This window comes from Anoplopoma fimbria, chromosome 20 (assembly GCF_027596085.1).
Source record: "Anoplopoma fimbria isolate UVic2021 breed Golden Eagle Sablefish chromosome 20, Afim_UVic_2022, whole genome shotgun sequence".
In the NCBI taxonomy this organism is placed as follows: Eukaryota; Metazoa; Chordata; class Actinopteri; order Perciformes; family Anoplopomatidae; genus Anoplopoma; species Anoplopoma fimbria.
Genome location: NC_072468.1, coordinates 24,254,998 through 24,278,794, shown reverse-complemented (window position 1 = coordinate 24,278,794; position 23,797 = coordinate 24,254,998). Strand labels below are relative to the sequence as shown.

Sequence of the window (23,797 nt, the reverse complement as noted above, 5' to 3'; positions counted from 1 at the left end):
CCCTGCACATTACAGCCATTGTTTTCTCTTGATTGCTACACACATTTTTCCTTTTTGTATTTCGCCTTCTTTTCTTCCGTCCCTCTTATGTTTTTATGATGTGTTTCTTACATCCTACCTTCTATGTCACACTTATTTCACATTTAAATACAAATTTCTGCCTCACGGGGTTGACTTTTGTTTGCATTTGTTTGGAATCTAGGTTAAATATAACCATTGTGTCAACAGCATTTAAAAAGACAACACTTAATGATGTGGAAATGCTGCTGATACAACAGTTATGTGTATGTTCTGTGACATTAGAACCAAATTTTGCAACCAAATTTAGCATGTTTTTAATGTGGAGATCCAGATGTCCTTTCACCTCCAAATTAACTTTGAACTTTGAACTTTGGGTCTCATCCATTAGAATAGCTTAAATGATAAGATAAGATAAGATAATCCTTTATTAGTCCCGCAGCGGGGAAATGTGCAGGCTTACAGCAGCATAGAGTAAAGTGCACACAAGAGACATAGTAGAAGAAAGACAAGATAAAAATAAAAAATGAAAATAAAAAAAACAAGTATTATAAATAAGCAATAAGAAACAGTAGAAAAACAACAATAACTGAAATATTATATTTATTTACTATTTTTGCTAGGCCCGTCTCATATTTATACTTCAGCAAGTCCGTACAAATTAATAAACGTTATGACAAAAAAAACCATTTTTAAATACATGTCTTCAAATGAATGATTGAGTTACAGGCTTTAATGCACATTTTAACATATTAATCAAGGAGTTCATTAGTTAATTAAATTGCTGTGTCCCAGAGTGGAGGGTGAAAGTCTGAGCCGAAGACTACAATTAATCAATGCAGAGCTAAATAAGGTAGCAACCTTGTTTTCTTCCCTGTGAATCCCCTCTGATGCTAATGCATGGTGTTCATGTGTGTCATCAGACTAATTGGCTTTGGCTGGTGACCACTAGATGAGGTCGACTGGGAGTGGTGGGTTAGAGAGTAAACCCTTCATCTCATGGATTTGTTGCCTCTCAAGGTCTGGTTTCATGGCCAAGTTGCATACTAGCCTAAACTAAATGCTAAGGTTTTAAAGGACAGGTACACCATTTTAGCTAATTATGACATTATACTGATGGTCAATATACAAGGGATTTATTTGTACTAAAATTAATTAATTTAATATGATGGGAGTCTTCTGCCAATTTAAAAAAAATCACAGAAACCTAGAAAAATGTTTTTCCTAGAATTCATTATTTTAGTTCTTCATTTTCTCAGTCTTCTCCTGGTTTTTTTGGGACATTTTTACAACATAAGTAGCTCCTTCATTCCCCCTGTGTGTTGTACTGTTGGTCCATAGTTTCCATCCACATCTCTCTCAAAACTCAAGTGATTTCATTCAAACATTTCTAAGTACACTTCATTCTGACATTATCCCACTGTGATAATACAACACATTCAAAACCGGGTCGGGGATAATGTATGCGACGGGAAAGCTGCTTGTTTCCATCAAACAGTCCGCACACTTAACTAAATGAAATACATGCTGATATCGTGCAACATTAAATGGGGCAGCGTTTCCACTCCTACTGGGTCCAATATGAATTAACAGCCATGTATTATATAGAACAAAAAAAGCAAACTGCTACGGGGTCAGAGCCCCGGGTGTGGGGTTTGTTCTAGATGAATTCGAGATAATTGCTTATAGAATTGTTTTCTGGTTTCTGTCCCTCTGAATTGGCTGTAAAACACACAGGGATCATGGATGCATCATGGACAGGCCCTTGGGGCAGCTCTGCTTCTTCGTCCTCTCATGTTGGACTGAGGGCAGACCGGACGCTTCAGTGACTCAGTATCGCCTCTCAAGGTACAAGTAGTATTACAAGAAAGGACGAGCCACAGCCAGCCATTTTGCATGCTCATTTCAGTAGATATCTCTGCAACACAAGACATAGTGTGTGTCTGTGTCTGTAGCCTGTGTGTGTGTTTCACTGAGCTGAAATTAATTTGCACTTCGCTATGTTTTTTCAAACTCTTGATTTGATCATGAATACTTTCACACAGAAGTCAAATATTAGGCGTCCTGAAATTTTTGTTGTAATTTGAATCAGGCATCAACCTCCAGTTCTGTGTTCTGTTCTATGTCTTAAACTTGCATTATCTCTGCTGATAGTTACAAAAATAAATCTGATTGTATAGAAGTCTATGAGAAAATGACTCTACTTCTCTCTTGATTTATTCCCTCAGTAAACATTGTAAACATGAGTTTATGGTCTCAATCTCTAGTTTCAAGTCTTCTTCAATACAGCATGATGTTCATTTAGAGTCAAACAGACCATAAAGCAGGGTATGCTTTAGGGCGGGGCTTACTGCGATTGACAGGTCGCTGCTGCTACCAGTACCGTATACGCCGTCTCTACATCACTCCTCTGCATACCAATATGGTAACTTCCATTCATTGGCAACAGCATGGCGACGGCGAAAACGCCAAACTCGAGGCTTCAAAACAGCAGACCCCAAGCCAATGGGTGGTGTCACCATGACTACGTTCACTTCTTATATACAGTCTACGGCAATTTTTATTACTCCTTTCAACCTTGACAAAGGCAACACATCCATTTTAACCTTTCACATTAAAAGCCCTCGACATATAAAGTACTCTGTGTAACTGTGAACTCACAGTTACTCAAAGCAATTCACTAAATGGAAATTCAATGAAACAGCTTCCAGCAGCTCCGGCTATACAATAGTTTACCTCAGACAAACGGCCTGACGCTGCTCTGGGTCAAGAGGATCCTTTTTTGTGCTGCAAGTGTCTTGCATATTTCAATCGCTGCTGGTAGGAAAACCTCTGAATATTTTGCATTTTTGTATTTTTTTTTTTGTCACGCACCTTGGTGTGTAAATGCCTTCAGTGGGATCAGAATAGTGTGTTTGTCCGTGTGTGTGTTTGCAAACTGCAATTGAGTTATGTCTCACGTAAACTCCTCCTACACTAGTGCTTGTGTGTGTTTTTCTGTATCTTCTAACGTAAGAGACGGAGATGGATGGATATCAGCTTCCATAACATGCATACATATTGCAGTCAGAGAGGAAGAGAGAATTAGTGTTCACATCATCAAGCTCGCTGTGCATGCATATTACAACAGATGCTGATGGTTTCTGTGTATCCGTTTGAACCCAAAGTAAATATTTATCCCTCCATATGGCTTTTAGTCAAATGTTTAGGAATGTCTGCGGTTCTTTTCCCCGGTTGGCACGCCAGGGCCTCTGATCCGCGGCGCAAAAGACTCCAGTAAAGACTCATAAAGACATTACCTTCCTCGTGCTAAAGGTTCTTTGGGATGGGCTACAGGTCACGTACTCGGGGGGGATTGGATTACTTTGAAGAAGCTTGGGGAGAGAGTTTGGCGTCCAAATGTTTGGGAATCAGAGCTCAGATTAAGTGAATGAAATATGGATGAAGTTGATTCGCTCAGATGGAGTGTATTTATTTTCAAGCTCATTATTTTCTGGTGGTTTGAAAACAAAGGCGAGATGGGCGGGGCTTAACTACATAAAATACCTTTACTGGCTCGGGCTAAACTCTGCTCCCTGTAGATCAGAGTGATGTAGTTCTGACAAGTTTCAGAAGTTTTCTGGTACGCATGGCTTTATCTGCGGAGGCAAATCCTCCGTCTTTGGTCCCCCTTTAGCAAAAATAATGCTGTATTCGCAAATATTACTCAGCGCAGTTCTGCTGAATCATCTCAGGCTCATTGTAGTTTGTTCTAATATTAATGTGGGGGTACTTCACTGTGGAACTGTCCCCAGTGACTTTGGTGCTTTTTTTAATTATTTTTTTAACCCCAGGCAATGACTACAGCAGCTTTGTCTGAGTAAAGATGTAGTGGGACCATTTCACAGAATGCAGCATTTAATCAATTCAATAACATTGTGGTCAACGAGTCAAACGTTTATTTTCCTCCGTCCTCCGGCTGCCGTGGGAGCATCGTAGTGTTACATCCATTTGGTGGGCCAATGGGGCGTGTAGCTTGAATTTCTTTTTTGGGTTTCTGGAAGGAACTTTAGATGTGATCTAGAATCGGCCGCAGGTCGAAAAAGGTCAACTGATCGGACTTGACTAGTGACTGATAAATCTCGTATACATCATTTTATTCGGCTGATCAAATATACACAAATGCTGCATTATGGTTTTATGTCGAGCACAGACAGTAACGTCACAACACAGTACACACACACACACACACACACACACACACACACACACACACACACACACACACACACACACACACACACACACACACACACACACACACGTCATGTGGTCGGTGTGGAAGTGAGGGTGAGAGAAGGTCAGTTGGAAGGTCAGTCAGTTTTGGAGAAAATGTTATTAAAAAAAGAAAAAATGAATCATCAATGTTTTATTATGAATTTTCAGTTGAATTTCAATTTTCTATGAAAAAACAAATGCAAAAATGTTTCTGGAGGCTGTCAAGGGCTCCGGGTGGCTGAGGTGCCTTTGACAGAGGAGGAGCGGGTTGTCTTCCAATCAGATGATCGGCGGTTCGATCCTCGGCTCCTCCGGTCCATGTTGATTGGGGGTTTTAGTAGGTCCTGATCTAGATCTAGACCTAGTCCTGCCATCAGTGTATGAATGGATGTGAATGGGTGAATGACATGTAGAGTTAAAGCGCTTTGAGTGGTAGGAAGACTATAAAGGCTCTATAGAAGACTATTTATAGCTCACAGAAACCTGAAACAAACATCAACCACCCCAACCGCCAACTTCATGCATCATAGTAGCACAGGTGTCAGGACTGAGGACGGAGACAAGGGCAGAGACACGGGATGTATGTGTGTGTGTGTGTGTGTGTGTGTGTGTGTGTGTGTGTGTGTGTGTGTGTGTGTGGGTGTGTCTGACACACTCTCTCACACAAACATGCCCTTCTCACCTGTGAAAAGAATTCACTTTCTCCTTATGAAAGTAACCCCAGCAAAGAGCGTAGTGACCGACCAGAACAATAAACTTGTTAATGTAAAAACAAAAGTCTAATCTTTGTGTTGAAATGTGGGATGTTGCACACATGCCTTCAATATTTAAGATTTATTTTGTTGGCTTATATACATTTATAAAAAAAGGTTTGTATATATTAAATGTAGTATTATGCAGCCATCTCTCCATATTCCTGCTGCTTATCGGGGTCAAGATCACGCTGGCAACAGAGCTGCCCGGCAGCCTGGATGACTTACAAGTGATGCTGCAGTGAAACCCGCTCTCTCCCAACGACCCTTGAATGAAGTCACGTTTAGTATCGTACGGTTCCTGAAACGAGTCGCTGCAGAGCCGTGCGAGGTTTCAGTCTGAGGTGTAGAGCAGCAGCACAAACCTTTGTCCTCAAACCCAAGAGAGGGATTAGACCTCCCTCTGAGTCCCTGAAAATCCTCTTCTAAGACTAAGTGTTTGCTCCTGTTTAATAAGCTTAAAGTTGTGATATTGTTAGCAGGCACATTTCTGATCACAGTCAGGGAATCTTCACATCTTTAACACAGCGCATGTTTTAAATAGCATTTGCTGGCTTTGCTGAACAACCATCTGTGCATTTCTATTATGGCTTCTAGTAGTATATAAAATACCAACTTGGCCTTCTCACCAAGCATTCTATATCGTTACAGTTTACTTATAAGGTCAGGTGGGTGGTTTTGTATTCAGCAGAGGAAAGCAAAGGGCATGAAAGCAAGAGAAACTTGGAGGATCTGATGTCAGATTTTGCTGATTTTGAATGCTGGGCATGTGCTGTTTTTGGGTCTGAAGCTAAACTCTGCTGTAAACTGCAGCAAACACCTCCTAATGGTGCTGCCATTTCTGCTGCTCTTAATGTGGTGTTTTATATGCTCCACCTGTTTCCCAGCCTTTATATTCTTGTAGGCTCTGAGTTGAAAATGCCCCCGGAGGGGAAGTTTGCATTGTCACTGCCTAATCGTGGTGCGTTTTTGTCTTTTTTCTTTTTTTTTTACCAGTATTTCAGACACTTAGCACAATTTTTGCTACAGTTCCAAACGGCCACATCTTACATGGAGAGGCTCCAAATCAAAATAATATCCATAGGCATCAAAATGAGTCTTGTGGCTTTCCTAGTATACATCCTCACGACATGTTGAGGGTTACCACATTGATCTGGCATTCTACCATCCACCATCTGATCAATATTACCACCATAATGCATGTGTGGGTAGATGACAGCATAGTCCTTCTCGGTCCCTTCTAATTAATATGACTGCAGATCTGATGAGAAGAAGCTTATTATAAAAGATCACATGTATATTTTGGCTTATTGTTAAATGCATGCATGCGAAAGAGTTTTTCTCTTTGCAGGATTGAGTTGCACTGATTTAACCGTCTTATCTCTCGGTGATGTGACTGTAAATGTGTGTAAATCTGCACACCTACAGTATATAAACCCAATCAAACTCGCTTAATAAAGAGAACAAAATTAAAAAAAAATCTGAAATACTAAATGTATGCACTCACCAGCCGATTCACGAGTAAATCTTGTCCAAACAAAACAAAGACCTTTTTTATTGCGTCTGCCATAAAACTCATTATTAGTTTAAACTTGCCAGGAGAGACAAGCTCATTCAGCCGTTAATCAGATTGTTTCATAGGTTTCAAGGAGGAGAATGATGGGGTGTCGTGCAGCACAGCCACCAATGGTTGTATATGTGATATAAACTAAGTCATATTGTGTTATTGCATTTTGTTTTTTTTGGGTTTGTATCACTTCACCTCAGTGTCTTATCGCGGTGCAAAGCAAAAAAATATCCGCTCAAACAAACGAAGTTAAGAATAGTCTGTGTGCACATCCCAGAGCTCTGTTCTCTGTTGCTAAGGGATGGGGGGGGGGAGCACACTGATCTCATTGTGTCACAAGAGGTGCATTCACACACTTGAGCTCGGCCAACAGTTCCACAGGACCTGGGCGTGCGGCGATGTTTTGACTTGAGAAGTGCTGTTGTAACCACATGAGTCATTCTCCAGAGACCCAGTTCCAAGGACACCCGGGGCTCGCTGTCTCTTGGCCTTGTGGCATTGATGTCACTGTCATTGTCCTTTTGCTTTGTGAGTCATGCTGGAATACAAGCCTGAACTGGAATAAAGAACAACAACAAAGAGAAATATATTAATAATAATGTATCTTTATTCAATTTCTTCAAACAACTCAAAGCGTCTATAATCAATGTTTTATATGAAGAAAAAAAAATGTACTAAATGACGATGTGAAGATGATTTTATGAAATTATCACTCAAATCTGCAGCTCTCCTCGGCCGTTACATTTTAAGATAATTCTTTAGCAACGTTAATGTTGTGGTTCCCTCTCACCGCTTTCACAGCGTTGTTTTCGGGCCGCAGCATGCAGCTGTTTTCAGGGAAAAACACACACAAACAAAAACCTGTGCACTTACCTGCCCAGCACTGTACGGAAGTGAGACACAGTTAGAGACTATCTGGTGAACGTAGCGGAGCATTTAGCAGCTAAAGAGCCAGACATTTCTCACAGCAGGCGGTGGAAACTGAATTATAGCGAAAAGAAAGGGGATGTTGGACTTATGTTAACCAGGAGGCCAGAAGCTTGAGTCCAGATGTTTCATAACTGCTGGATGTGTGAAAAAGGACTGTTTGCCAAAAAGTTAACTTCTAAAGATAAATGTCGATGTCGTGTTCTCATCTAAGGGGCCACAAACCGTGTTATTGCATGTTTATAACCATCATCTGTTGTCCAAAAAACACAGTTCTCTCTCTCCACATTTTATTCACGCTGCAGTCATTCAAGAACGCTCTGCTAATTTTTGCACATTTATTTCTGAGAGGTGTGCTATTTGTCATCTTGTCACAGGACATTTCAGCCTGCACAGTTTTTCTGTTTGTTGTGTGAAAAACAAGTTGTATGAGTTTTTTTTTTTTTTTTTTTTTCTATCAAAGTGATTATGGTCAGTTTACCTTGAAATGGTGTTTGGCCTTCTGTGAGATTACTGTGATGACTTGGCTCACCTTCCATCGCCATGTTGCACCTGGCTCATGGTTGTCCCACCGGTGCTGTGATACAGTTTAATAGACTTCAAGCATGTGTGGCACTGATTCAGAAAGGCAATTAACCAAAAGACTGAGCGATTAGGTCTGATGTTGTTTGTGTAGAATGTCACACATGAGCATGACGACTGTCCTTCACACCTGAAATGCAAAACATCCATTTCATTCTAGTCATATTTCTGTTGTTGTCAGTGCTTCATGCACGGAGAAATCTGTCCGTAACCTGATTTCTCTACTTTGGAAAGTGAGTATAAACGCCACTGTTTATAAAATACGCCATAAAATATTTTTCAGATTATAGCAATTACGATACTTTGCATAAAATGGCTTGTTCTGGGTGATCTTCGTTTAGTATCTGCATGTGCAGTTGGCAAAAATTGATCAACAGATTTTCTTAGTTTTGACTTGCTGGGCAGATTTTAATGAATCTGTTTCTGGTTTCTTTAACTTGAAATGTCGCTGTTTATCTGAGCTTCAGTAACGTGACCTGCCCACCGTGGGAGGTGCAAAAAAACAACACAAGAATATGGAATACTCGCCTGAGAATCTTTGGAAACAAAACGATTGGCAACAGCAGAAATGCTTATTTACAACAGTTGCAACACTTAGGAACTATAAAAGGCTTAAAAAGATTCAGGCAGGCAAAGGACCAACTACCAGGATCCCGTTGACCCAGAGCAGCTTCTAGCAGTCTGTCTGAGGTAAACTGTTGTAAAGCTTAAGCTACTGGAGGCTGTTTTATTATGTTTGGTTTTTTTAATGCTCTGAGTAAATTTGATTTCCCTTTTTTTTTTTAATGACCTTTCTTAAAAAACCATTAAAAAATAAAAAAGAATCTGCAGATTAGTCGATGACAATAATTGTTGGTTGCAGTTGCTTGAATGTCCTTCAAGTAAGTCCTGTAGCTCCGGAGAAACAATGTTAACTCCATGTGCTGTATCTCAAGAGGGGCAAGGTCGAAAGGAAATTGAAATATGTCGCATTCTGAAGAAACGCCACGGACACACACCTGTCAAGTAGCAACAGGCAGCCAATGTCTGACAGGTGCATTGCTGCATACTTTTTCTGCATACTGTTGAGTTTATGAATGAATCCCCTCTGACAGACAGGACACTTTCGCGAACTGTTCTCAGCATCAGGAAGACTTATTTGCATAACCTCAATACATTTCTTTTTTGTTAGCCAATAACTAAATCCTGTCTGTGCATGTAAACTCACCCAAAATCACAATAATAACCCTCCGTTGTCAATCACCTGCACTATAGCAGAGTCCAGGTGTGTGTATATGACAACCGGTAACCTTCAAACACTCCACACTGAGAAATCAGCTTCAATCATCAGTTCCAAAAAGCTTTCTTATTATAGAGAGAAGAAAATGTCATGAGGTGATATTAATATCTCTAATATCAACTCATGACTTTTTTGGATGTTCAATATCGCTAAGACAACAAAGGCTCCATCTTTTAAAAGCCTCCCTGTTTTGACAGCCGGGGGCGTTACATTTCATCTGCTGTCATTTTTTTAGAAAGGACTGTAATACGCTGCAATTTTCGGCCTGCCATCAATCATTCTCAAAGTGTGACAGATTCATCAGACGCTGGATTTTTAATTTTAGAAACAAAGTCATCACAAAATTAGGTTTTGATTTTTATTTGTTAATCGCCAACTATCTTCATAATCAAATAATTGGTTAAATTATCAAACTCAATTAAGAAGATTTGCTGTTTTTTTTTCACAGGATGACATATTTGAAGTGTGTTTGCTTGACTGACGATTCCCTTTTCTCTCCTTCAGTAAAAACAGAAATAGTAACAAATAGTCTTCATGCTGCTATTAGTAACCCAATCCCGTTGTTGTTTTGCTCTGATTACCAAATAATATGCTGCAGGGACTCCTTGAGTGCTGATTTATAATTCAATACAAGGAGTGCAATGATGTTGACTAATCAATGGTAATACTTGTGATCTCTTGTCGAGTGATTGTGTTTTCTCTGTCATTACTTCAAGCATCATCTGTTTTCTCCACATCTACATAGTCGACCGTTTATCAAACAGCTGGCTGTGCGACACAGAACAGCGGATTCTACAGCTTCTATAAATGAGAAATTAGTTTGAGCTGTAATTAAAGATTTACATTTTGTAAATTTTGTTTTCAAAACACATTTTGGCCACGCCAAGCAACACACCTCCACCTAACAAAAGAATCCAGACAAAGTACAAGCAGTCATCAAAGTCGTCCTACTGACGCTGAACAGTATTTGGCAACATACGCATAATGCAAATAAACAGCCAAATAATTAAAATCAAAATAAATAGCCTGGGATATAAAGAAGGCCGTTCACAACTGTCATCGACTGCTCCCAAAAAAAGTGGTAGGTTAATCACGGGAAATATATATATATTTTTTTCACACCCAATAACAACGATCAATTCTCATCAAAAATACCTCAAATGTGTCATAATCAGCACATTTCCTCTGTCACGCACTCGTTTGATCGAACGAAATGTTTCACGATGAGCTCATGGGTGCTGTTTTCATGTCTTGCGTCGATGGTGCACACTTGCCTCCATCTGCATCATCTCGTCCTCCTTTGTGTGTGAGTGTAGACGAGATGTTTTTCTGGCCAGAACAGAAGCACAGACGAAGTATTAGTCTACATTCATTTACAATGCTGACTATTGGTTTAGAAAGTCTTGTTGTCCATTATCACTTATCTTATCTGAACTTTGCATTATTTACCTGCATAAAAACGACACAGAATGTAGTAAAAAGTTTTATATTGTGCGGAATGATTAGCAGAGATTCTAGAAACATACTTAGGAAAAAGTAACATATAGTAGATGTACAGAACTTAGTCCACTTGTCGACTATTCTGTAATAACACTACTAGCTGTAAGTGTACTTTTCATAGCAACAAATGGCTTATATATTCTTGTAGCCCAGGTTCTGCTGTTTAATTTGATGTGCAACATCATTATATTCTTTCATGATTAGTGCATTGTTTCACACTGTGTTTTGCTAAATCTTCTCCCTGGCCGCCGGCCCCTTTATAAGGTTAAATTGTAATGTGTCTATAACTTTCACATTGCCATACTTAATTATGTTATTAAGGCAAAAATCTCACTTCATATGTTGTGACGATATATCAAAGCTAAGAAGCAGGGGGTCAACAACCTCCCTAGCTGTGATAAAATACAACATACAACAGCTTGTTGTGAGCTGTTTTTTAATTACATAACATGCAATAAGAGTTGCATTTGAGATAATACAATCACTCACAAACACACTCGCTGAGAGGCCGAGATATAATGCGTCAGAATATTCTGTTCTTTCTTTATTAGCAACCATTCAGAGGAACAAAGCAACATAGAGAAACACTTTAATTAAGCATAACCTTTACAAACTATGGGCTAATAGTGAATTAAATAACAGGAAGTTACAACACTTAATAAGGTACAGTGAGGGTTGAATGATACCGAGGGGAGCGAAAACAAAAAAACAGCATTAACACCGTTTTACCTGGAAATACTGTACTATACAGCAAAGAGACTTCATTATTCACGTGCATTGATTGGAGGTAATTGTTTCCTTCATTCCCAGCATGTCTCAAAGGACTTTACAGGCCGTGTCTAAAAATCCAATCAATAAAATAATATAAAATGCAGCTAAATAAAACACAGTTAAACCAAACAAAGCATGAGGCACAGAATACGCGTGGCAAATTGGACAGAATTGATAGATTACTTATAAATTAATAGCATGAAAAATACATGTACAGCGTGAAATGATGGAACAATCAATACGAGTAGCAGTACGTACGCAGTGTGTTCCAGTTAGAGCAGCTGATATGTGAGCCCGCAACATACATGATGTGAGAATATGTGTTGGAGTTTAACGAGCCTGCAGATATGCAGTCATAAGTGGTGCGTGGGTGTGTGTGACAGAAATACATTCAGTTACAGGTGCGACCGCAGAAGTAAATAAGGAGCTTAACTGGTTATATATATATGTATATATGGACACTTAAAAACTCTAAGGTCAAAGAACCAAGAACAAATTTGTGGAAGACAACAATTATTGTCCATTATCACTAATCTTATCTGAATTTTGGATTATTTTACCATCATAAAAACAGCACAGAATGTAGTAAAAAGTTTTATATCGTGTGGAATAGTTAGCAGAGTTTCTAGAAATAACTTATACATATAGTAGATGTAAAGAACATACAGAGGTAGTGTCATTAGTATTAAAATGAATGCCATATATTATCTGATTTAATTATTTTATGTATAGCATTTTTACTTAACTACTTGATACTTAATTCAGTATAGTTTTGATTTGGAAGAACATGAGGTACAGTATGTAATCTTCTTTGCGTATACTGATATTTTTCTATTAAATATCAAAAATGCCCTGAAGGCTCACAATATATGGATGCTGTAAAAACTTTATTGATAAAGAAAACAAACCATTCCTGCAGCATGTTGTGCTTCTCTGTCTTTCTGTTCAGTAGAGTATGTTCCAATTATTTAAAACCAGTTGCTCAAAGAAAAGTTATTGTTCTATATTCATAGCAATTATAGTTAAAGCAACAGTTAGTATTAAATAAAAAATCCCCTTAAGACATGTTTTAAGACCTAAAGTACTCTGCTTGGATTCATTATTTGTGTCTGATACGGTTTTCCATGAAAAATGTCGTTAACAAGTGAAGCATTGAATTCAATTAAACATTAAATTAAGAACATCTGCTGCTTCTCCCTCATTGAAAATCCAATATCAATAAATATGCAAATATTTTTAATTTCAGAAGTTTAGGACAGTCTTACAAAGGTGCCACTTATGTTCTGTTATATGAATAATAACAATAAAGGTATTAAATATCTGATATATATATATATCTGTACCAGCAGCATTTTTAAGCTTTGTTCTAAATTCATCATCTCAGAAAATGATCCCACAGTCAACCACATATTGATTGCTTACCAAAATGAACAGAAGACACACAATGCGTTATCTGAATGTAAATCTATCATTTCAAAATAAACAAAAGAATGACAGCAGGTTTTGAAGCGGGTTCTGACGTCTTAAATTATCGATCCACATTGATGCTCTTGTGAGCTCATTGATGCTAAGTGTTGATTGTGATTCGATCCCTATCAGGGCTTCGTGTTGTCAGACTCTCCTCATGTGACTGAGAGATCCTGGCTGCTCCTTTCACTATTTAACAAATTAGATTTTTTGGAGTAATTAGATGAATGTCAGAGCTGATCTCCAGAGAAGACCCATTTCTCTACTAATAAAGATTTTCCTGCCAGTATTCGGGAAGTAGCTGGTGTTGACTTTTCATCCTGGCTGTGCCACCCACATCCGCCTCATCTTATCTACTTTTCTCTGTCTGTCTGACTGGATCCAGTGGACTTCTCACAGTTGATATTTAACGGCAAAGACGGCGACATCCAGACGTTACGTCATTAGCTGACACTTTAGGCTATTATTAAGCTGTCAAGTCATAGACTGATGGGAAGATGAAGGGATTTTTTTTTAGGTTCGAAAAGAAGTTGAGTACAATGAAAGTCACTGCTTTTTAACGTTTGTCTCTTCAACTGAAAGAAGATGAGTCAAAAGATTTCTGTTCCAATTCAGCCATATTTTACAATGTTTCCCCAATGAGGTAAATCCTCTAGTCAAGCAAGCATAGGGACGATTATTTCATTTATGTATCGGTCATGATACCATCAGTTATGGTCTCCTCTTATATCTTTTTGCCTTTCACCCCCTTTATATCATTTCTGTATCACTTCCAAAGAGAATATCTAATTGTGATTGGCCGTAGGGTGGGCATTATTTTCAGATAACTGCACATCTGCCAGGTAGAAGATGGTGGCAACATGGGTCCTTCTCCCAAGCCACATCCTCCAGCTCTTCCAAGCCTAGCCAGGTTATATATGTATACCTTCCAGTGTATTGTAGGACTCCCCTACATGTTTGGTGTCTCTGTAATACCTCAACAGAAAGAGCAGCCATTTTATTACAAGTTTCTTCTGAATGTGAGATAGGGTCGGACGATATGTATACATTTTCCCACCGTCCACCATCGGTTCAACATCCTGCGATTGACGATATATTCCCTAAGTTTTAGCTCGGAGTTCATCTGTTTGAGCAGTGAGTTCGCTATTTTCCACAAACTCATTTAGCTTCTTTAGTCTTGTAAATAAAAAATAAAAAAATAACTCAAAATGTCTACACAGGAAATATTCTTCCAACTATTGTCCTTCTGAAAGACAAAAATACAACCGTACTTCTGAATTCCAGTTACTAACTTGACACAACCCCAAACACACTTCACTCAAAGTCAACAGAAACAAAATCAAACTCACCAGAACTGTGTTGGGAAGTCTTTCCACCGTTCTAACAATCACCAACTCTGGTTTGGCCAAAATGAAACCTTTATTCACTGAGTTAGATGTGAACACATGCTGGCTCTAAACGCTGTAAACACCACGCTGTCTCTAGTTCTTTGGAGGCAGAACATTAAATTAGCAAAATGAAATGACCCCAATGTACCCAACCAATCGCACATAGCCGATACATTCGTCCAATCGACCACCTCTGATGTCCTAGAACTCTGCTCTCTCCCCCTGAGCTCAGACACTCTGTGAAGGAAACTCATTTCAGCCCCTTATATCCATTAGTTCGTTCTCTCTCAGCTCATGGCCACAGATGAAGATAAAAACAATTTTCAGAGCTTTCGCCTTCCCCGCCGCCTCTCTCTAGTCTACACCATGACAGTCCCGTTCGATGGCTGCATCATTTCACTTCATGGCAGATTCTACACCAATCAGTCTGTCAATATCACGCTCCATCTTACGCTCAGATGTCAACAAGACCCTGAGATACTTGAACTTCACTTGGAGAACCAACTCATTCCCCAATCGCAACCAAAAGCAACAATCCAACGTTTTCCGGCAGAAGGTTAGGAGGTCATAGTGAGGTAAAGACAAACATAAAAAACATTGTTGGCAAAAAGCTGAATTTTGGTTAGTGCGTCCTAGCACAAGCTTTCTCTGAAATATGAAGAACTAATACTTTTATGTTCATCATTGTAAAGTGCAAAATGCAATCTTTTACATGAAGCTCTGAAGTCTTTCTGCGTAGCTAGACTCTGTACCATTTGCTGTTACCTGATGATGATTTTTTTGGTATTGATTGTTACTTTAGGTTTCTTAAGGATGTTTTAAAGGTCTTCATCTGGGATTACTTCTTGCTTCTATCTCTGAATTTCTCAAACAAGCATCTACAACAGTGCATTAGTTCGATAGCCTCAAATCAAAACTCCAAGCATACCTCTCTTTATTCTGCCTTCATAGATTTTGAATCAAAAGATTGTTGACATTGTTACCGATTTGCACAGATGAAGAAGTGAAATTACCCTTATGTTCCTGATTTCCTGTAGAAAAAAAAAAAATCATAATCAATACAAGGCGGACGTTTGGCGGCCATCCAGCCACTTTAATGCAAACAAGTTGTTTTTTGTTTGTTTGTTAAAGACAGCATTCAGATGCCATTAGTGGATCTATACCTTAAGGGACACTGGCTTTAGAATCAAGTCTTGGCGGTATCTACTTGCTTTAATTTTTTCTTTTGTCGATTCCAATTCAATATCCCCCTTGGATATACTGCAAAAATGCAAATTGGACAAAATAATAGAAGAATTGGCTCCCGTGACCCTTCTGTAAATCTGGCACTAATCAGGCTGCATCCCTTCGACTGCCTTGTCCAAGTAAAAAAAAAACGCTATGACTGCGCCAAACTCAAAAACCTGCTGGTCAGACGTCCCGACACGACCTCTGTCAGGACAGCAGTCAGAAGAGTTGAGACAGCACAGAACATTAAACTCCTCTAATCCAGCTGTCTCTTTGATTGAAGGTTGTGTGCTGCAATGCCAGAGATCGAGACACAATCTCCATCCACATACTTTTCCATTTAGCGCCTCACTCAGCTCACTGGGGATATGTTACTTTTTTTGTAATCACTTTTCATTTCTATTACCTTAAAGGATAAAGCTGGCGTTATTCTTTATGTTTCATAATTGTCAACAAATTCCACAAAAAAACCAAATCAACAATAACTTTATTAAACCAACAGGTGTTCCTTTTGTATGCGGCGTATTCTTCTTCCAGTGTTGTCCAAAAACTATAAAACACATCAATTAGCCAAAATATTGCATTAATTCATTACGATGAATGGCACCATACTTTACTTTGAGTCTATCCCACATGTAAATACTCATGTGTGCACCAAATGTGTATTAATCCACGGCAGAAAGTAGTCCCCAACAAATGCATGTTTTGTTATTTTTTGTGCTTCTTTAAAACAAGAATTAAAAAACAATATTTGTGATTGATTTTTAAAGATTCATCATTTTAATTGCCGCAAATGGCTTTTGGGTTGAGTGCCGCAGATAGAAGAGGGGGGGTTATGAAAATTATAACCTCAGCCTAATCCTTTAAATCATCAATCCAGACTTCCAAGGACTTTCTTTTTAAGTGGTAATCAGTGAGATCCAATTATACATTTGGCACTACGCAGACACGCGTGTAGCATTATTGTCAAACCGTTTACTAAGATTTATTTTCCTTGATTATTTTCTTTGTTGATGAAGTTCCTAGTGGTGGCACTCTTTCTCTGTGTATCTGCGTATCACTGCCTATGCTAAGTACCAGGTTCATTAATTCTCTTTTTTTCCCACCACTATGATATGAAATGCTTCACAAACACAGGATTTTTTAAAATACATGTATTACCGTAGGTCAAAGGGGCATGTCAGTCCAAGGTCAAGCCTCGACACCTACAACCAAACCAGCTACAGGTTGGCTCATCCTTTTCTGTAGACGCTGATGGACAATATCACAGGATTTATATATTTTTTCATATGGAGATATTAAGCTGTTACTGTTTGTCCTCATTGTCACTTCCTCTGTTCCATCATTTCACTTTCACATCCCTTTACTCCCAAGCATACACACCCTCCCTCTCCCTGCTCTCTCTCTCTCCCTCTCTGCTTTAGTGTTTTGCTCCTCCTTGCTTCCCCGTAAACCCCCTCCCTCCTTCCCTCCCTCCCTCCAACACCCCCCTCATCTCTCTCTGCATTAAGCCGTGTTTGTCTCTGATCCTGGGAGCAGTGCTTATGGGAGCTTCTGAGACCAGTGTGAGCACTGCTGCTCTCCAGTCGCCTTCCCAGAACTGCAAGTGGAGGAGGAGGAGGAGGAGGAGGAGGAGGAGGAGGAGTGGGAAGGAGAAGGAGGGGGGAGTATCCCTAGGCAGGAGAAAAGGAAAAGAGAGAGAAAGTGAGAAGCAGCATGTCAGAGATGCAGTGAGAGTGATAATAAAAAAGGGAGGAATGAGAGAGAGAGAGAGAAACAAGAGAAGATGAGGACAGGAGAGAAAGATAGATTTTAAGAAAAAGCTAGTAGTGTAAAAAAAAAAAAAAAGAGAGAGAGAGAGAGAGAGGGTGGCACGGGGAGAGGAGCAAACGAGAGAGCGGATAGGGAGAGAGAGGGAGAGAGAGAGAGAGAGAGAGAGGAGAGAGAGAGAGGGAGAGAGAGGGAGGGAGGCGAACAACACTGCAGACACTCGCCCACTGTCACTGCTCCGCAGCCAGAGGACAGAGGCAGCGACGGCAGCGGGTGAAGCAGGACGCGATGGAGGAGGAGGACCGGACCGTCCCTCTGCAGCTCATCAGCCTCTCCTCTGGGACCAGCCTGTCCTGTTAGGGAGCAAACAAACCAACAAAAAAGAAAAAAGAGGAGAAAACTACTCTCTCTGTCCTTCACAAGACCAACTACTGGACCTGAACTCCTTCAGGACTGATAACACACACCTCATTATCTCTCTCTCTCTCTCTCTCTCTTACACTCACTCTCTCCTCACCCTCTCCAACTGAAGCACACTTCACTTCTTGTTGCCTTTTGGACTAGTGTTTTTTTTTTCTTTTTTTTTTTTCCTACACTGCCATTCACTGACCTCCTGAGCTGAGTGGATTTACTTTTCATCCTGTGGCGGACCATGGGGCGAGGGTGGAGGGGCGCAGCAGGGACCCTCGGAATAAGGACGGAGGGGGGCTGCTACCTCTTGGTGACATTGCTGCTGCTGTGCCGTGGCTTCTGGGAGGCTGCAGCGCAGACAGACGATGGCAAGTCTGTCTACTTCTGGGAAACAGGTACCCCGCTAAAACCACTAATTAGAGATTATATGTGATCCCTTGTTTTACATGTGGCACGTTCACAATCCGTGCGTGCTGCTATGTGGCACGTGACCCTCCCACACTCAAGGAGATCTGATCATGTGTGTGTGTGTGTCCTCGGTTCATCATTTGATGGAAAACGCACCCTGATTGGCGTGATAACTTTTAGATTGTCATTTCTTTGCAAATCAGTGCATCAGATGGTGCTGCCTGGTTTTAATAAGAGGAAATCAAATATTCTCGTGCAGAAAACAGACACACATTGTCACACGTTTAAGTCACCTGCACAAGTCTGCATCGCTTTCCAGATGACACACTTTGGTCCTCTCACACATTTTTGGGTTATTTTAGGTATATGAGCTCAACGCTGCCAAACTTCAAAGACGCATGCACTTGAAAGATGACCCAGAAAATCTACAGTAGGGCTTGTTCTCCTCACACTGGGTAGCATGTAGCATGTAGTACACATTTTTTTTTTTTTTTTTTTTTTTTTGAATGGATTACTTTCATCTCCCCTAGTCTCAGGTGATGCACCATTATTGAAACGTTGCTGCTGTGTGTTACAGCATGCGGATGATTGATAGGCACAACAGAGTGGAAAAGGGCTTTTGATGGTATTGATACACCATCAGCGTTGAATGAGCATGTGTGTGTGTGTGTGTGTGTGTGTGTGTGTGTGTGTGTGGGGGGGGTTGTGTGTTAAAAATCCATACATGTAGAATGTGTAGATTGATGGGCGGTGACTGTATTTCTTTGTGTGCTGGTGTGAGTGAAGCTGTGTTAAACTTGTCTATCAGAGGCAGAATCATGAGGAGTAATCTGAGTGTCACAGTGGGATCCATTGGGTTTCATCATCACTGTTGACAAGCCTACAGATGTTGCAGCGATTATTGCCGTGATGACTTTTAATGGACACTGAGTAAATAACTGTCAGGAGGGTTTTTTTTTAATAAACACTGGGAAGTCCTCAAAGGCACAAATGAAACCATTTGATTTAATCCTCAATTAGACAGAAAAGCTCAGGAGGTGAAGGCGTGTTTGTTTCTCACACATTTTTACCATAAATGTTATTTATCCCAACACCAGCGCCACTTCTCTCGTTAACCTCGACTCAAACACCCCCTCTCCTCCTCCTCTCCTCCCCTCTCCTCCTCTCCCGCCCCGCCTCGCCCAGCACCAGCTCCCAGTTGACGTATCCCCCACGACTCTCCTGTGGTTCTGCATCTTTAAAGAGGATGTAGCTGAGTAAGGAGATTAAAGGAGCGGGGATTTAACAACCCAGGAAAGGCAGCTCAGAGAACAGACATGAGAAAGAGAAAGGCAGAGCGAAACACTGCAGGCGGAGCGAGGGACTAACTTAACCTACATCCACCCTACTGTAGGTCATAGTGATTACGCCTCTCTCCCACACTACACCACCTTTTTTCCCACACTGTACATGTTCCTCAACTGGAAATGCTCGAGGCTCTGGGCTTTGAAATGTAATCCAGTGCTTGGAGTTTGTTCACTCTTTCCCAAATAAAAGGTAGAACATTGATTTCAGCCCTGGAGTCATCTTCTTTTTTTTTTTTTTCTACGCCTCTTTGATTTGACAATTGCCTGCAGAGTATTAAAGTCACATAGGGCAATTTAGGGCTTTGAATCCCAGTGCATTTCATCAAAAAACATTATCACTGTATGTTTGCACAAGATTTGCATACTTTAATTTCCAATCGAAGCTTGTTTTTTTTCTACAAAAAAAAGAACGCAAAATATGATGATATTTATGCACACTTGCAGAGTGTGCAGTGGAGGGAATATTCTTGTGGCAAGCAATGCTCTGATGTTTTGCATATTGATGAGTCTAGCTGAAATACAGCCCCTGTCTTGGAAACTGTGGGGAATTGGGCCCGCGTTGCTTTTATTGCCTTCTGTGAAAATATGATGTATCTGTTTTGGAAGGTGAGACAGTTCAGTTTTTTTTTTTTTTTTTTTTTTTTTTTTTTTTTTTTTTTTTTTTTGGGCTCTGAGAATTCTATTCAAATGAGGCAGATAGAGACAACAGGCTCTGCCAGACGCCGCAAGTGATATTTCTGAAGGTGGCAGTGAGGATAACTGGAGCAAAAAAGGAAAATGATTATAGCCACCGTGAGGAGGAGGAGGAGGAGGAGGGTGGTGATGATGATGATGATGATGATGATGATGGCGATAATGGCTTGCCACAGTTTTTTCCGGGGCCTTTGAGAGATTGCAGGGAGTTTGTCTCCCTCTCAGACGCTATTTTCACACCATTCTTTTCTTCTTCTTGTCTTCTTCCCCCTCAACTGTGCTCGTCTCCCTCTGCATCTCTTTCGCTCTCTCTCTCTCTCTCTCTCTCTCTCTCTCCCTGTCTGGGCGATCCAATTTTTGGGTTTCTGTTTAAAGATCTGCAGCTTTTTCCCGTTCAATGCAACGTTGAAATGTGCCAGAGCAGCCTCATCTGTCGCCGGTAGTGAGAAGTCTCCACACCAGGATGACAATAGATGTAAGAAACGTTGCTGCATCCTGCAAGATTCATGTGGAATATAGAACTGCTAAGTAGCACCTATGCAGAGGCACACACACACACACACACACACACACACACACACACACACACACACACACACACACACACACACACACACACACACACACACACACACACACACACACACACACGCAGCAGGTGCATCCTTCCCATTCTGGTACTGCGTGCGTGCTTCATTAGACGCTGTTGTTGGAGCGACAAGGTTGCCAGGTTTGAGCTGTCAAGACCTCACATGTGTGCCTGAGGACAAAGCAATTACAGGTGGCAGGGGAGGTGATGGTGTATTCAAGCAAGCACATACTGTAACATCTCCGTATGCCTGACTGTAAGTGAACCTCGTGCAGTTTTTCGTAGCCACGTGGGTTCATTTTTCCAGTTTGAATCAACAGGTGCCAAATCATTTATCGATGAGGGTTTCCTATATCTCGATCTGAGCGCGGTTTATCAACTCCCACCCCCACCCCCCTTTCTGAATGCGGAACCAGTAATCTCTCCTTGGATCCGGATTATCTCTCATTCAGATTACGTAGGAGTCACCTCCAGTCCCTGATCGAGCCAATCCCCTTTCTTCGCCATCTCGCCTCATGGGGTGAAGTCACACCTCTCAGCACATGTCCATCTGTAAGCCTTTAACGTCACCTGAGTCATGCACAGGCTGTCCAATTAATTGCTCAATCATATTTACCTATTAGGCACGTGCGTGTGTGGGTGGGTTTCTATGAGTGCACGCGGCGTCTTAACAGCTGGTCAAATTAGGCTTAAATCAATGATTTTCAGCCACCACATTGAGAGGGAACATTTTAAAACCATTTAAGACTTCACAAAGTTTAGACAGATAACAGCAAAGCAGTGACTGTGTGTTTCAAACAGGCTCTGATTTGACACCTGTTACACTCTCTTTACAAAGCAGTGACATTTAAACATTGGTGGAGTCGCTTCTTGACTATATTCTGATATTTTCTAATCATCTAAATGCACCTATCCAGTCCGGCTTTCATGTAGTGTGTTATATTTTTATTATTATTGCGTATTATTACGTCAGATGTCTTATGCATTTATGCTTTGGTTTTATTTGTACTTGTTTAATTCTTATTTATTAAGTTTGACTTCTTTTTGACTTTTTTTAAATGATCCTTTTATCCAGTGTTGTAATTTATTTATTACTTTTTCTTATATTCATTTGGTGTGCATTGGTCTCTTCATCTTCTCTCCACTTGTCATCTTGTCAATCATTTTTGAAGCACTTTACATTGCATTTGATTTGTTTGAAAGGTGCTTAAAAAAAAAACACAAAAAAATGTATATATCATGAATCTAAAACTTCAGCAATTGTACCCGTTGTTGATAGTCTGCATCTGCGAGTACATTTCCTGATAAGACATTTGTTGTTTTATCAGATGAGCTAATCAGCTGATTCAAGATAATTTAATCACAGCGCTGTGAGTCCACACATATGTGTCTGTTTGTGCGTACCTCCCCACATCTTTAATGACCTGTCACTTCCTGGCAGACAATGGAGGTTCAGTCCTGCAGCTTTCAGCGCTGCTGTGTGTCACCACGTCCAGCTGATGTCACCTTTCAATACGTGGGGTGACGGGGCGACTGGCTCTGACAGGCCATTGTTAGACGAGTACATTCCTCCCTTCAGGGATCCACTCGCGGTGAAGGATGTCAACCTCGCTGAGGATTGTTAGTGGCTAGTGGCCCGCAATCACCTGCTATTACAGCCGACACCAGTGAAGAGGCCATCCAGGAAACTGAGGGAGAACAGGGTGTGACGGGTTCACAAGTTCAATACAGCGAGCCGAGGTTTTTAATACGGCAAAAAGTGATTGAAGTAAGCAAATTATGCAAAAGTAGAGCCTTGAGATGGATCGAACACAAAAGCAAGGTCTCTCTCTTCCAAGTGGCTCGGACTAATTATGAGTAAATTTGCTTCACTTGCTTTATTTTCTGTTAAACAACCACATGGGGAATCTGAGATCGGTTAGTTTTGCCTAATCATCTAAATTTAAATTTTACATATAGTTTCTCATTCTATAAAAGGATGTTTTTGTCAACACACTTGATTGATTCGTGTCCTTAACTGACCCAACCACCATCCTCCCTCGTTGTTCAAGGTTTAACTCAGAATCTTCTCTCTGTGTGTACGCCCCCTAAATCCTTTTCTTTAAATAGCCGCGTGCTTATAGCTGAGTGCTGTCCGACAGCCTCGAAGGGATCCAGAAACAAAAACCCGTCTGAGAAGCTGCGGCTTTCATATATATACGGCAGGAATGTGACTGGGATCCTCCCATATGAGAACATCCCTCAGAGATTCCCCCGCCTCATTTTCGCGAGTGCATTACAACGTTAGCCACTCTGACCCTAATTAGCATAACACCTAAGGGCCAAACAAGAGCCGGGTAGGTAATTGGCCAGCCGCTGTTTAAATTCCTTAGCAACAGGCAACACATTTAGGCCATGCATATAAATTAAGACAATTTCCCTGGGATTTTCATTTTTCATTACACAGTATGCCAATGGGCCACTTTTTCATCATTTTAATTCAGTGCGCCTTTGTTTTTGTTTTTCGATTCTAGTTCAGTTGGAGTGGAAGTGGGGACTAATTGTGTCTGTTGTTTGTGCTTGGCCCAACAACCAGAGTCAAAGTGAACGCTCAGCAGCCCGTGGAGTTTTTTTCTCTGGAAGACAACGGTCCACCTCCGTGTGGCTTCAGCATCTTTCTGTCCGAAAAAGGAAGAAGGCTATTTTTCAAAGTTAGTCTTCTTTGTCTCAGTGGGGGGAAAAAAACAAGTGCGGCTCAAGCTCCAGCGGTCCAGCGGTCCAGCGGTTCAGCGTCGCCCCGGCTGAAATGGGCAACAGCGAACCATGACGTTGCACTTGATTTTATAAGCACTCGCAGCACAGTACG

General features: G+C 40.7%; 1 protein-coding gene across 1 annotated transcript in view; it reads left to right on the top strand.

Moving 5' to 3' along the window:
• The first annotated feature begins 18,157 nt into the window (after positions 1-18,157).
• Positions 18,158-23,797, top strand: part of LOC129109367 (thrombospondin type-1 domain-containing protein 7A) — a 142,760-nt gene continuing 137,120 nt past the window's right edge. The window contains exon 1 of the mRNA XM_054621404.1: positions 18,158-18,311. Within this exon, the coding sequence (XP_054477379.1) occupies positions 18,158-18,311 (154 nt within the window). The remainder of the gene's footprint in view (positions 18,312-23,797) is intronic.